Source organism: Buteo buteo, chromosome 1 (assembly GCF_964188355.1).
Source record: "Buteo buteo chromosome 1, bButBut1.hap1.1, whole genome shotgun sequence".
NCBI lineage: Eukaryota > Metazoa > Chordata > Aves > Accipitriformes > Accipitridae > Buteo > Buteo buteo.
Genome location: NC_134171.1, coordinates 79258959 through 79273833, shown reverse-complemented (window position 1 = coordinate 79273833; position 14875 = coordinate 79258959). Strand labels below are relative to the sequence as shown.

Below are 14875 nucleotides of genomic sequence, written 5' to 3'. Positions count from 1 at the left end.
GCACTTTGTTACAAGCCCACAGGGCCTCTCTCCCTTCGGCCGCTGACGAGGCCCGGAGAGCCGCCATGGGGCGGGGGGGGGGGGGCGACGACGGCTGACTGCAACAGCCCCCTCCCAGGCCGCGCTCCGGGCAACCGAACCTCCGAGCCGCGACTTAAGTTGCCCCTGCGGCGAAGCAGACCCCTGTGCCCATCATCTAGCGGGCTGTAACGGAGGATGACCGACGGCGGACGGGATCCCCCCGGGGCGGGAACACCGTCCCCTCACGGCCGGGCGGCCTGAGGTGAGCCACCGCCCGTGGGCGGGGCCGAGGGCGGGAGCTCGGGCGCCTGCGCGCTGTCACTCCCCCCCCCCCCCCCGCGCCCGGTGAGTGACGCGAGCGCGGCGCGCGGCGCCTCACCCGCCCCCTCACGGCCCGCCATGAAGGCGACGCCGCTTTCCAACTGCGAGCGCCGCTTCCTCCTGCGCGCCATCGAGGAGAGGAAGGTGTAGCGCCGGCTTCCTCTTCTTCCCCTTCCCTTATCCCTTTCCCCGCACCGGAGGGGGGCGGCTGGCGGGGCTCTCCCCCTGCCGTTGCCCGGCGGAAGGCCAGAGCCTCGCCCCCCCCCCCCCCCCCCCCCCCCCCCCCCCGCCTGGCAATGGCGCATTAACCGTGTGTGTGTCTTTCTCTCTGTGGGCCCTCAGCGCCTGGACGGGCGGCAGTGCTATGATTACCGGAACGTGCGCATCTCCTTCGGCGCCGACTACGGCTGCTGCATCGTGGAGCTGGGGAAGACGAGGTGAATGCGGGGTTTGGGGGGGGGGGGCTCGGCCGGCGCCGGGCTGCGGGCAGGCCGCGCTGCCCATGGCGGCCTGAGGAAAGTCTTTCAGGCGCCTCTGTCGTTCTGGCTTTAAAGCGTTACGTGTCCAAACCCGCGGAAGGGAAGGGAGTGCATGGCGTTGAATGTTAGGCGTCTGAAAGCCCGCTGAGATCGCGGTAAACAGGTTTTAAGGACCGGAGCCTAAAAGTAGCTTCTCTGCAGGAGGAGAAGTGGGAAGGGAAGGGATGGGGTTTCCGTGTTGATTGTAGATTACAAATAATTTATAAAATACAAAATGGTTATAATTTTTCATCCCTTTATTCGCTGATCTCAGGTTACATTTTGCATCCTTCCACAAATCAAACGGCCCTTTTTTGTATGTGGAAAAGTGGTTTATATGCACTTACGTAAACATTTACTTACGGATTCTCGGGTGTTTGAGCCTTATTTTTAATGCTAAAAGGCAGGAAGATTCTCTGATTTCTACATTTGATTCTCTCAACTGTTGACCAGAGTTTAAATACATGCGACAAGCATTGAAACAGAAACTGTCAGGAGTGAGAAATACAAACTGAAAGCCTCAGCACGTACTTTTTAAAAACATGTATTTGGTTTGTAGTCGTAGGAGTTTTTTTCTGCTAAATGCTGTGACTTAGCGGTTTGTTTACCTTTGCAGGGTTCTTGCACAAGTCTCATGTGAACTTGTTCCCCCCAAGCCAAATCGGCCCACAGAAGGTATACTTTTCTTTAATCTTGAACTCTCACCGATGGCTGCCCCTGGTTTTGAGCCTGGCAGGTATGTAGCTTTCTTGAAAAGACTAAGCCAGGATGACATAAGAGCCACTGTTCTGATACATGTAAGTATATAGCGTAATCATACTCAGTTTGGGTTAATTTTGTTTTAACAGGCAATCTGAGTTACTGGTGAAACTGAACAGACTAATAGAACGATGCCTGAGAAATTCCAGGTGTATAGATACTGAATCTCTTTGCGTTGTTGCTGGTGAAAAGGTATGAAAACCTACTGATTTCAAGTGGCTTTAAACTAAAAGATACATATAGTCTGTTTTTAAGGTGGTCTCTCTCTTGTTTTGGAAACTAGAAATTCTGATTTTAGGTTAATGTAAAGATCCACACATCTGACTTTACAGGTATTTTTAACTTGCGTATCTATATAGGCTTTCTGAAGTAGTTGGGACCCTGCGCACTTGAATATTTCTTGGCAGAATAAAGTTTAAATTGTACTTTAGAGTTAACGTATTTTGTCATAATTAAATGTAGCATACTGGGTATCTTGGAACGTACTGAGATCTTTCATCTTCTTAAGCAAAGACCTGAAGAATATATGCTGGTTCTTCTTATGGTTTGAAAAATTAAATTGTTTTGGAAAACAGTAACTTGTGTAGAATCATGTCACAAATTACCAAGTAGTTATGTATGCTTTTTCTCAGGTTTGGCAAATTCGTCTGGACCTGCATCTGTTAAATCATGATGGTAACATTATTGATGCTGCTAGCATAGCAGGAATTGTAGCTCTGTGTCATTTTCGCAGACCAGACGTGTCTGTGCAAGGAGAGGAAGTAACTGTGGTAAGTTGCACCAGATTATAATAAGTAGTGTGGCATCGCGAGTAGCTGTTTCTTTCTGTCTAAAAGGGAGAAGTAAATGCTTGTGTAAGCAGATAAACTCCAAGATAGTTAAGTTTTAGGATAGAGGTGTTGCTGTTTAAAATGTGAAAGGATAGTAAGGAAGCCCGCTGAATACAGAATTTTACCAGCCTCAGTGTATGGGAATATTAATTGTAAAAGATAAGTATTTTACGACCAAATCAAGCATAAGGCTGATGAATGTGCTATATTTAACTATGTAGGTAGTAAACAGTAAGAATTGCACAAGAAGAGTAAAAAGTTTTTAATATTTAGATGACTAAACATTTGTTAGCCTTTTTTTCTTTTTTTATTTCTTTAACTATCTTTGTACAGAAGATAACTTTAAAATTAAATGTTTTTTGTAAATAATTGTCTTCTGGGCCAATTCTTTTCAAAGTATGCTCCTGAGGAACGTGATCCTGTCCCCTTGAGTATCCACCACATGCCTATTTGTGTCAGTTTTGCCTTCTTCCAGCAAGGGTAAGATTTTAAAGTTTTTTGACAGGAACAGCTTATTGTAAATCTGCAGAATTGATTTTAAACATAGAAAAGCCCTAAAAGTATTTGTATTGACAAGCTGATTTCTTACAACATTTTATCTGAAATGAGATGCTATGGGGAGATATTTATGTGTTCTGCACAGTGTAACTAACCAGCTAGCTTTCCACAGATGATGTAGAAAGCTTTCTGGGGGGAGTATACCCATAATTTCTAATACGTAAACCAATTCCTTTGTTTAATTGTTTTAAGGGTAGTAACTCACCTCAAAATTTTACTCTTGCCTTATATTTAAAAACTTGATTCTAGGACCTATTTATTGGTGGATCCAAGTGAACGCGAGGAACGTGTAATGGATGGCCTCCTTGTAATTGCCATGAATAAACATCGTGAAATTTGTACCATCCAGTCCAGTGGAGGGATTATGCTGGTAAAGGATCAGGTAAATCTTTGCTTTGACCACTCTTTCGCTCATATAAAAACTTGTTCCTGTGCTATAATCTTGATACTGAAATATCCTTGACATTGGAAGCTAAGAAATCAATTACCTGTCAGATTTAATTAGAAAAGATGATGTATTTTCAGTCCTAGTGGAAGAGTGTAGTACTGTGCATCATGCTGAACGAGAAACGTAGAAAAGGCGTATTGCTTGGTCAGATGTGCATCTTTTTTTTTTTTTTTCCCCTCCCTGTGATTTGGCTGAGGGAGTCTGTAAATTAATTCAGACTGCACTCACATGGGTAGCTAGAGCCTGTTGTCTTCACCTTTCACATCAACTCATAGTGTATCCTGTCCCTCGTACAAAGATGCCATATTTTATTTTCGTGTTTGTGACTCCTATGATGTTCTACAGTTTTAGTTAAAAACATCTTGCTTTCATGATCGTAAACTGTTGTTGTATGTATAACAAACAGGTTCTGAGATGCAGTAAAATAACAGCTGTTAAGGTTGCAGAAATAACGGAACTAATCCAAAAAGCCTTGGAGAATGACCAGAAAGTCAGGTGAGTGTTTTGGGAAGGAAGGGAAGTGGGCATTTTTAAGAAACATACTGAAAAGTAATATCAACCTGTAGTTTGCACAGCAAATTATTTTCACTTTTATTTGTTTTAAATAGCAAGTATTTGTAAATTTGAACTTGAAAAGAGAAAGCATTTTTAAGTGTGAAACATCCTGAAATAATGTCTGTCACGGAATGACTAGGAAAGAAGGTGGCAAGTTTGGCTTTGCAGAATCTATACCAAATCAAAAGATCACCGCCTTCAAAATGGAAAGCGCTGCTGTCAATACTAACAATGTGGAAGAACAAGCAGAAGAAATCATCACTAAAGCTGACCCTCCTTCAGAAGTGTATCTTTTCTGTTGTATTATTCAGGGGAAACCCAGGCTTCCCATCCCCTGCATTAGCACTACTTAGAGGCTAAACACACATCCAAGATTGCTCACAGCTTAGGTAGCCTTACAGCCTTCACAGGAAGCATCAACATCATATTGGGTTTGGTTCTCACTGCTTTTAGGTAACTTAATTCCTAGTGTAAAGTGCACACCTGAGGTCTGAAGTGACTGATTGTTACAGTAACTGGAGATGTAGTACTCTCTCTCAACTCCCCTTTAAGGATGTTCTCCCCTGGGGAGAAAAGGTACAGCTTAGAAAACACCTGGTTTGCTCTCAGAATACACAGAGTTTACCAGCAAACACCAAGATTTTTCTTAACTACTTCAGTTTTGCCAAACCAATATTGCACACTCCAGGGACAGCCCAAATTGGGGAAGGAATAGAGAACTCCTGGGGAGACCTTGAAGAATCTGAGAGGGAAGAAGCAGCAGAAGAGGAAAGTGAAAGCGAGACTGCTGCTTTTGAATGTCAGACAATGGAAACTGAGGATACAAGTACAATGAAGGAAACTAAGAAAGGTAAGTATTTATTTATCTTGATATCTGATATGCTTTATTAGTAGTCTACAATTGAAATGTGAAAGAGGTCCATAGCAAAAAAGAAGAACCATCTAGCCTCTTTCCATTTGAGAGTTAAACCCATTTGCTACTTCCACTTCATCAGGTCACTTCTGTTTTCTTCAAAAGACGACTTGATTTCTGTAGTATATGGAGAGCTCCAAATTAAGCACTAGCCACTCTGAATGCTTCTTTAAAAATGCTGTGGTTATTAGTTACAGAAGTTGTTAGTACAGAACTGATCACCGGTTTATGTTTTTTTTGTTTGGTTGTTTTTTTAGATGAACCTATTGTACTGTCTGACAGTGAAGAGGAAGAAGTTGTCATTCTGGAACCCCAGGAACTACCAAGGAAAACAAGGTAACCATCACGTGAAATTAAGAGGGGAACAGAGTTTGTAAGGAGTATTTTCAGGAAGCAGAGGATTTTGGCAAGGCCAGGAAAGGTCTCAGTTGATCAAGGGGACTACATAGATAGCCAGGAGTGAGGAAGTTTAAAGCTAGACTAGTTTGCTCCTGTCCTAGCAGCTGTCTGAAACAGTTACAGATATTTGACTAACCTTAATCACTCCAAAGAGAGTGAGAGCATAAAAGTGGATTTGAATCAGCTGCTCCTTAGAGATGCTGCAGAGATTTTTACACAGTATGCTACAGCTAATCCTAAGTTTTAACTCCAGGAAGTTAATTTATTGCTGTATACCTGCATGAGACATGGAAGCCCTCATTGTCACATGTAGTACGTTTTCTAGAAAGTAAGTTTGAACGTTGCACCAAGTGTGGTGGATGGTTGCCCTGTTAGAGATTATCAGCCTGTGTTCTTTTGAAATAAAACTATTCAGTACGTTTCTTTGATACAAATGTTGTTTGCTTACAGAACACAGACCAACTTGAAACAAGAAAATACAAGTAAGAAGGCATTTAACAAAAGGAGAAGAAAGAAGAGAGCTGCTTATTAAAGCCATCGTCCCTATTTCTGAAATGCTGTATAATACATAATTTGATCTATCATTACTGAACTTATTTTTGTAGATAATTTTATTTCTTCCCACCCCACATCTGGTCCTGCTTTTATGTATATTTTATAGAAGTGTTGTACACAGCTTTAAATAAAAATTTGCACGTAAGTGAAATTCTGTGGTTAGCATCGAGCTGCAGCAAACTCACTAGTTCACCTTGAACTGACTCGAGTGCTATAGCTTTAATTGCAGAGGTAAGATGCATTGTTTTCTTAACAAAACAGCCTCTGCCATTACTGAAGTGAGCTGTGCATAGTCAGAGTTCTGGTGATAAAAGGAATCATGGCTCAAGCTTAACACCTTAGGAAATGCTTCTTTTAATTAAGGTAGCTATTGCCACACCTTGGAATGTTTTTCACAAAGGGAAATAGTATGCTGTAACTAAGACCACCTTGCCCACATCACTCCCCATCTTATCTTTCACTGAAACTGCTTTGTGTAAAAATCAGCAGAAATGCCTGTACTTAACAAAATAGCGTAGAACTTCTGAAAAACTTTCAGAGAGAAGCAACTCATAACAATAGAGTTTCTTAAAAAGTTTAATTAAATATTACATGCAACAGACAGGAATGCTTCTTGAACTATATTCAAAGAATTATGCTCTGATTTTAGAATCGGGCAAAACCAAGAGGCAAGGAGGTTTCAAAAAATATCTGGCCTAGCTGCTTTGTTCAAAAACCAAATCAAATTGGAAACACACACATATTTACACAAGCACAGGAGACTATTTTACATGTGACCTTAGTATTTTGTGAAATACGAACAGGAGAGAAGTTACTGTTGCAGATAGAATTACATTCCCCAAATCAGATTGAGAATTTAATGGGGGGGGGGGCATGGGAAATGCTCCCAGCCAAGCAAAGCTTTAATCATGTGCTCTTTCAGAAAGGGACAAACACAGAAAGCCCCATTCCTCCAGGAGCTAAACCAGTGCGTTCGTTTCTTAGTGTCAGTTCTTCCACCTGAAAGTCACTGTCAGGAGTACAAGGATGAGTGAAGATTCAGTTTCTTCTTAATTCTGCAGTACCATGAGACCTTGGAATGTCTTCAGGAAAAAGAACGGTATCCTTCGCACTGCTTTTTCTCTCTTCACATGTTAACATCTCACACCCTACATTCCTTAGAGGCTTTATTTTGAAAGGACTAGAAGTTCAACTAGATTGGCAAAACAGTAGTACAGTACAACCTGGGATATTTTGTTCCAAGCTTAGTAACAAGAGCTGGAATCGTCCCATGTTAACTTTGGAAAATGAGAAGATGGAAAAAGATGGTACTTACTGCAGCAGCGAGAGCTGTTGGTGAGGAAGGAGGAAGATAGCCTGGGCAGAGATGCCAGGCCATGACGGAAGCATTTTTTTAGGCCTGTAGAGGAAGTCGTATCAGTATGTTCAAAGTAAAGCTCTGGGAGCAAGGGAAAATTTTTCTCTGTGCTATGGGAACACTAACAGAACAACTTCCATTGAAAACAGAGCAAGGAGACCTTTCATAAAGAAGTAAATATAAACCACTGAAGTCCTTTCACTTAAGTACTGTGCTACTTGCTTTTTTCCAGGAAAAATAATTTGTAATCTTCCTTTAAATTGCTCCTCTTCCAGTGTTCGTATTTCTCAGTGGTTTTGGAAAGTTTCCAGCATATGTCACAAAAAAGGGTAAGGCAGAACCCAGTTGCGCAAGAAGAGCACCATGCTCTGTTGTCTTCAAAGAATAATTGCCAGTCAGCATTTTGAGTTGCCCTTCCCAGGTCACAAACTGACTTCATAACTGTGGCAAACGTGTTCTGTATATACAAACTCCCTGTCCTGCAAGGTTAGAGCATTACCAATACTAAGCACCAGACATGATATACGGCATAGGTTTTTTCCCCAACTAGCTTTCGGTTTTCAGTGGCAACCTACTGAAATTAAGCTAAATAAAGGCTATTGGAGAACATGGTAGAGCAATGAAATAACAGTTCTTCATTAAACATTAGAACATGTATAAAAGTCAAAGTGCATCCTAAAAAGCTCAAATTGGCCAAAAAAGGCAGCCTCTGCTGCTTACTTTTGTCTTGACCGGGTAAGCCACCACCACTTGATCACTTTTGTAACTGAGTTCGTTCATGGAGAGCTCAGACTGCAGCACAGGGGTGGGGGCAGAACAGCAAGTTTGTAGCAATGAGTCAAGACACACATTGTCTCACTATAATGCATGCTTGTCAGCTTGACAAAGGACTGATTTTTAAAAATTTATTTCAAATAGCCCACACCACAACAGCTGTTTGGCACCTGTGAAGAATTTATACTGCTACCTGCCAGGCATCCAGATAACCAGACGGACAGTGTCAAATCAACTTCAGGTTGAAGCAGCACAGGTTTCACAGGGCAGCCTTTGCCAAAAAGCTTTAGAAATGAATGCCAGTTCAAGATGGTAGTACTACCCCTCAGCGGTTTTAAGGTATTGGCAAGACCACTAACATCAGATGTAAAAACTGTTTATTAGCCAACCTGGAAATGGCTCGATTAAACCCACTTGCATGCACTCACTGCTTTACATGCAAAGAACAGCGGGTACAGGGCAGCATCACCCCATTTACACAGGTTGAAGGTAAACGTTCACTTGATCTAATGCTGACTATGTGCTAGTTTGCTCATGTAAAGGGTCTAGAACTAAGGAAAAATAAGACCAGTTGGTCTACGTTTTTGCCGTGTGCTGCAGAGGAACCCTTCCCAAGAGGGATGTACAGAATTCATACCATTCTGCATGTAGCCCATCCATGCCAGAAGACATTCCTTCCTCTTGAGGACACAAAGCAGTAAGTAGTTCACCCTCCTGCAGTTTAATCCTTCCGCTGCCCCTGCAGAGGTACCAGGTAAGCAGACTGATGACTGTTTATTTTTTTTAGTAGATACTGATGGGCTGTCAGGCCAGCTAACACATCAGTGGGAACTCCATGGGTTTAAATTAGTGCCAGTTTCACACTTCGACTAGAAAATGCCTATAGCAAGACCATTTCCTATGTACTGGAAGAGAGAAGTATGAACTGGTATACTAGTTTTAGCTGCTTACAGTCCCTGGAGCAGAGCGTTCAACCTTTAACCTGATGGAGATCGGGCAATACACGACATAGCAATCAAGGCTTCCAGTAACTGGCATATCCTAAAGAGCCTCACAAGAGTCAGTTCCAGCAAGGTGTTGTCAGAGCTATATAGTTTTGTTTCTTCCAGTATTATAGCCATTAAGCCACATTTTGGATCTATACTAAGTCTCAGTTTAAACTAGACAGTACAAAAATGCTACAAATACTGATGTGGAGTCCAAGTCATTCTTACTTGGAGGGAGAAAAAGCCCTACTATAATGCACTGCTAATATTAATGTTTAGTCTATAATTAGATAAGCAGTCTCAGACTTCACTTGGTCTGCATGGTTAATTCCGTGCTCAAAGAGAACATTTTTATAAAAACCCAGCTAAATATTTTAACAAGCTTGCATGTACAAAAGATTTACATTAAAACCACAAAAAGCTAACTTCATAATTAAGCTCCTCAAAACCTGTATTAATATTCCAAGTGATCACATCTAGAATTTTGAACCATGTTTAAAACTGTACATCATTTTCTTGTAATATACATCTTTTTAAAAGATCAGTCTCTTGATTATTACAATAAGTTTAGTGTCTCTGGTGGGTCAACAAGCGATACTCCATGGTACCTAGAGGGGGGAAAAAAAAAAAAAAAATGCAGGATGTCATCTTGCTCAAGTGCTCTCTGCCGTGAAGAACAGCATACATACTGCAGCAAAGCACATTTCTCACAAGGCGAGGAAACATCTGGGGGCTTGTCAGCTAGATGCCAACACAGATTTTTAGGAGCATTAGGTACCACCACCTCCTGCCCACCAACTGTAGGAACATCAAGAACATTCCTCCAGTTTCTACCCCACAGTTCAGGTAGTAATAGCACAGGCCTGGTGGTGAACACAAAGTATTGCTCAACAAAACATTGTGCAAAAACCTGGGGAATCTTGCCACCATTTCACTTAGATGTTAGATTTGGTTACTTGAGTCTGACTGAAGACTCAAGATACACCCCGCCTCATTAAGTGGTTACCTACTAGGACAACTCGGGCGTAACGTACCATCTTACCATAACGTCTCTACAGATACTCACTTTGTACTCTTGTACTTTTCCCTTATGGACTGTTGTGTGTGCTGTGCTGCTTTGAGGTAGGTCTTGTGTAGGTCCACGAGGCAAGGCTTGATGTCTTCAAGGGTGTAGCCTGTTACTTTGCACAGGGATTCAGGCTGAGGGAGAAAGGAAAGGGGGGAGGGACATTTGAAGTTTTTCTGTTCGCTTATGCTGATGACCACTGGTGGAGTTTTTAGCTTCCTGTTGAAACTATTGTTCTAGTAGCTTGGCAGAGTGTCATTTTCTCAAGCACAAAGTAATTTACTACTCACCCTTCAGATTTTTGCAGTTCACGTAGGTTTACAGTAATCCTGCAAACTATCATATTCTAAACAAGTATTCCTTGCCTCCAGTGCTTAGGCTTTCTTACTGCCCCCTTCCTCATCACAAGGAAGCTGTTTACAGCTTTGAGGAGGATCACCAAAAGGGAGTGCATCAATAGATGCCTCTTCCTTCCAAGAAAAGGTGTCGCCCCTCCCCACCCCATTTTTCAAATACCATAGGGAGCAATCCCTAATTAACAGCCTAGGAGTGCAGGGGGGCTGCGATTCCTGCAGCCCAGTCCCCAGCATTCAAAACCGCGTACGAATACACTAAACACGCATAAAGATTCAAGTTTTAGTGCTACGTACCCAGGTTTGTCCAGTGATCGTATAGCTTGCTAGATGAAATGCTGCAGCAGCAATAACTGATGGCAAGTATTTCAAGTAAGGATCAGCATCAATTAGACTCAGCTCCCCAAGGTACTGCAAGGGGAAACGAGAGAAAGGGAATCATCTCCTTCCAAAAGGAAGTAGAAGAGCATTCAACAGTTGCACTAGAACCCTGATCTTTAAGCTTCCAATCCTGCCATCAGTTGGAACAACAGCTTTTACTAGTTTCCACTTACTTTCTTTTTTAGCATCTACTGTTGGCTACTGTCACCGTTCCCAAGACATGCTTTTTCAACACCACGTTTTGTATTTAGAGGTATACAAGATCTAGAAGGAGGAGTGTAGTCAGGTCTGACCTTTGCACAGTGAGACAAAGGCTTCTATTGAGGAGCTGTGGTACCTGCCGTACAGTTGGGATTTAACAGAACTTTAGCTGAAACGTTATCTGTGCTCTGCTTTAGAAATTAGCCTCTGGATTTAGAGCTCGCTGCTTGTTGAGGGGAAAACCAAAACAAAAATGCTCTTTAGCCAAAGTGGGTGAGTACGTGTGGCAGTCTTTGATAAGAAGGAAGGAAACATCTAGCAGTGAAACAACCCCCAAATTAAAGTTTGTCAATCTCTGCCTGCTCTGAGTAAGTGTGCATGCTTGAACCAGGCCAAGTGCCAGCCCACAACAGGAAGGGAGTATCTCCAACAGTAAGTGGCAGTAGGAGTGTTAAGCTTCCAGTGGTGTGGCACCTCTTCTGGAGGAGCACGCGTCATACCGCGTGCACTCTCCAGAACTCTCCCAGAGAGACTACGCGTTTAAAAATTGGAGGAGGCAGGGAAGCCTGGACTGAAGTATCCTTCAGCATTTCTCTTCATGCGCGATGAGGAAACAGAGCTTGTAACGTGCTTTAATAGTAACAGAACTCTCTAGTTACATGGGCCGAGCTAGGAATTCTTAACTTACCATTGATAGGCTCTCCACTTTAGCATTTGTCTGCTGATGTAGGAAATACTGAGTGAGGAACTGGTTGATTGTTGGAGCTGCCAAGTCAAATGATAAAACCTTCAAAATTAAGTGCTCCATCCTTAGAACCTGCTTCTTGGTATAGGTGTCATCTGTGATGTAGACAAATTCTGCTACTTCAGGAGGGTAGATTTCTTCAAACTTTCTGCCAGGAGAAATAGTTATGAGCAGATAATTGAGTAGTAGAAAACCAGATAATCAGCAACATTTAATGAAAGCCAGCATGCTAATTTATATTCTGACTTGTGAAGTAGCTGGACACTGCTACTGAACAAGTTTGCTGCCCTTGGTTCAGTAGCTCCTGAATCAGCAGAATTTGAAATTACAGAGCAACAATAGCCTGATATTGTAGCACTAAGCAATTTGGGACTCAGAGTTACTGAAGTTCCAGAATAACCCACTAAACCAATAACTGGTGCAAGCAAAACTTTCTTGTCACATGCCTTGTGCTTATTCTCTCAAATACTGTTTAGAAGCTGCCTGCTGCTGCAGCTAGAAATAATGAATCCTCACATTAGGGCAATCAACAAAGATAGCCTAGAACGTTGCTTGCAGAGTTTCACACAAACTGCCAAGCTTTTAGGTGGATAACTCCTGATTTTTGATCTGATGCGAAGCCCTTCTGAGTTAGTCTGGCTATAGGCAACAGAAATGTGATAGCCACAAGATTTCCATCTGTATGAGAACAGCAGGTGGAATTTTAAATTAAGCAATTTCACTTACGATGCAAGCAGCATAGCTGCAGTACCCACAAGCTGAAGTTTTCCTCTCAAAACAGACATTGAAGAAAGAAACCTATCAATGTAATTTACAGCTAAGTGCAGGGTTTCATTCTGTAACTTGTATTCTTCTCCAACTTCCACCAGCCAGTCCACAAGAATAGCCCGCATGTTGTTTGTGATATCAGGTTGCTTCTTCATGTAACCTATTTTAGGCTTGCATTTCACCTGTAGGTTTAGATGACAGATAAGATTGAGTTTGGACTAAGTGCCGGTAGGGAAGCAACTGTTTAAGCTCCGTTTACCACTGTTTAAACAGATCAGAAGTAAACAATGGTTAAGTCTAGGATCAGTAAGTTCTATTTCTGTAATCTTGCTTTCCAGCTTCTGTTCAGTGCATGGCACAATCAACTTTATCACAAGAAACCAGTCTTGCGTTCACAGCAGTGGACACAGCATCTTATATCTCTATTTCTAGCAAGCTTTAATTTAGTCACTGCAGCAGTAACTAATGTCTAGATGCGTTTCTCAACTCCAGATTTCTCCCCCGTAAGCTGTATGCAAGTAAGAAAGGAGCAGCTTACCTCCATTTCCCTAAGGTACGAATGGATATCGCTGATATAGTCTGGCACATTATTAACGTTTGGTTTTTTCTCTTCTGCTTCTGAGGTTACTGAAATATCCATAATACTTGGAGAATCTAAGCAGAAGATAATAGCCATGTTAAAATGGGCACCATCAGACCACTCCCTCACAGCACAGGGAACTACCCTATTCTGTAGTATGTAGACAGTGGGTCTCCAGGACTGCTGGGTCTCTTGCCTCCCAGGCAGGCAAAGAGGGTAGACTGCCACTCAACTAGACTGGTGGGAGTTGAGGAAGCTCTCGGGAAGCCAAAATGTTACGGCAACAAGGAAGCTTCCGGTTCCCCTTTCTCTTCTTCCCCCCAAGAACAAAGGGATGGAAAACTCTTTTGCAATTATGTAGTGGTCAGTGCATCCTCTGTTACCTTGCTACATAAGTGTGAATCCTGTAAGCTTAGCTATTGTGGCTTGAAACAGGGCTGGAGTACCAGAGCTTTTTTTTGGACTGCAGAGACAGACCATGACGAAATCAGCCCTCGGATACTCATGCACGTGTTACAGAAGATGAATCTGACAGCTCCCATTCCGTACGTACTAAGAAAAGCTCAAAACACGTGCACCAGTACAGCGTATTGCCTGGGAGAAAAGTCTATTAGGATGTGCCTGAGTAAAGGCCCCTTCTAACTCTACATTGGTAGCAAAAGGTGAGGCTTCAAGGGCTGCTCTTGTCTGTAATCTGGTTTCTCTCATGAGGTACCAACAGTTAAGGTTAAAAGCATAAAACTACCTCCAAAGAGCATGGGATGGAAGCATAGCAGGTCAAGTAATTGCTACCTCAGCTGGATTGAAAAGCTGTTGTATGGTAATGGCATCCTCAAAGGAACCAAACCGGTTTCAGCAACTGAAAAAGGTGTTTCCCGAGTTGAACCAAACCGGTCCATGTCCCAAACAACTGCAGGACCTACAGTCCTCCTCCAGTTCGGTCTGGAAATCATTCCCTAGGGTAACACCTCAGCGCAACCCTGCTCACCTCCCTGCTTCCTGGGGAAAGGACCCCACAGATTCGGGCGCTGCCCGGGGCTGCTGCAGAGGGGAGCAGATGGGACGGGGCCCACAAGAGCCCGGGGCAGCACTGCCCTCCCAGCTCGGCTGCCTGGGCAGGGGGTACGGGGCGGGGGGCTGCCGAAACCCCGATGTGTGTGTGTGAGCGTGTGTTGCGTGTCACGTACCGAAGCTCAGCTCCATGGCGTTGTTCAGGGGCGCCAGGGGCCGCCGCTCGCCCAGGGCGCAGACGGCCGCACGCAGCCCCAGCGCCGCCTCCTCTTTTTGGGTCGCCAGGCCGCCCCGCCGCCGCTGCTCCCCGTCCGGTTCGTCCACATGGATGGTAAAGGCCTGTTGCCCTCCGACCGGCCGCCCCACCGCCGCTCCATGGCCCTCACCGCCGCCCCGCTCCGCCTGTGAGGAGAACGGCCCGTCAGCGCCGCCGACGGCCCGGCGCGGCCCCGCCGCTGACAGCCGCCGCTGACAGCTCCCGGCGCCCCAAGATGGCGGCCCCCGCCACCCACACCCCCCCCTCCCGCGCCGCCCCGGTCCTCCCGCTCCCCTCCCGCTCCCCTCCCGCTCCCCTCTCACCTGCGGCGGGACCCCGGGCCGCTTCTGGGCGCCCCGCAGCAGTCCCAGCGCCACGCGGGTGCCGGCGGCGGGCGGCGGCGGAGCTTTGCCGCCCGGAGGGACGTTCTCCTGGTTCTCCTGCTCCGCCAACATCATGGCGGGGGCGGCTGAGGAGAAGGAGGAGGACGGGGAAGGGAGTGGGGGGGTGGGGGGGGGGC

At 44.4% G+C, this 14875-nt stretch overlaps 2 protein-coding genes across 2 annotated transcripts; one reads left to right on the top strand and one right to left on the bottom strand.

Annotated features, from left to right (window-relative positions):
• The first annotated feature begins 345 nt into the window (after positions 1–345).
• EXOSC9 (exosome component 9) lies at positions 346–6028 on the top strand. Its single transcript, XM_075037105.1, has 12 exons — positions 346–486; positions 685–779; positions 1477–1596; positions 1709–1811; positions 2252–2389; positions 2847–2929; positions 3257–3389; positions 3862–3950; positions 4150–4296; positions 4670–4860; positions 5181–5259; positions 5773–6028. Exons 1-12 carry the CDS (start codon positions 421–423, stop codon positions 5852–5854), a joined length of 1326 nt encoding a protein of 441 aa, XP_074893206.1. The 5' UTR covers positions 346–420; the 3' UTR covers positions 5855–6028.
• Positions 6006–14813, bottom strand: CCNA2 (cyclin A2). The gene is made up of 8 exons (XM_075037116.1): positions 14679–14813; positions 14276–14501; positions 13047–13162; positions 12467–12690; positions 11684–11888; positions 10711–10824; positions 10061–10194; positions 6006–9602 (listed from the first exon to the last, which is right to left on the bottom strand). Exons 1-8 carry the CDS (start codon positions 14811–14813, stop codon positions 9551–9553), a joined length of 1206 nt encoding a protein of 401 aa, XP_074893217.1. The 3' UTR covers positions 6006–9550.
• Positions 14814–14875: the final 62 nt, after the last annotated feature.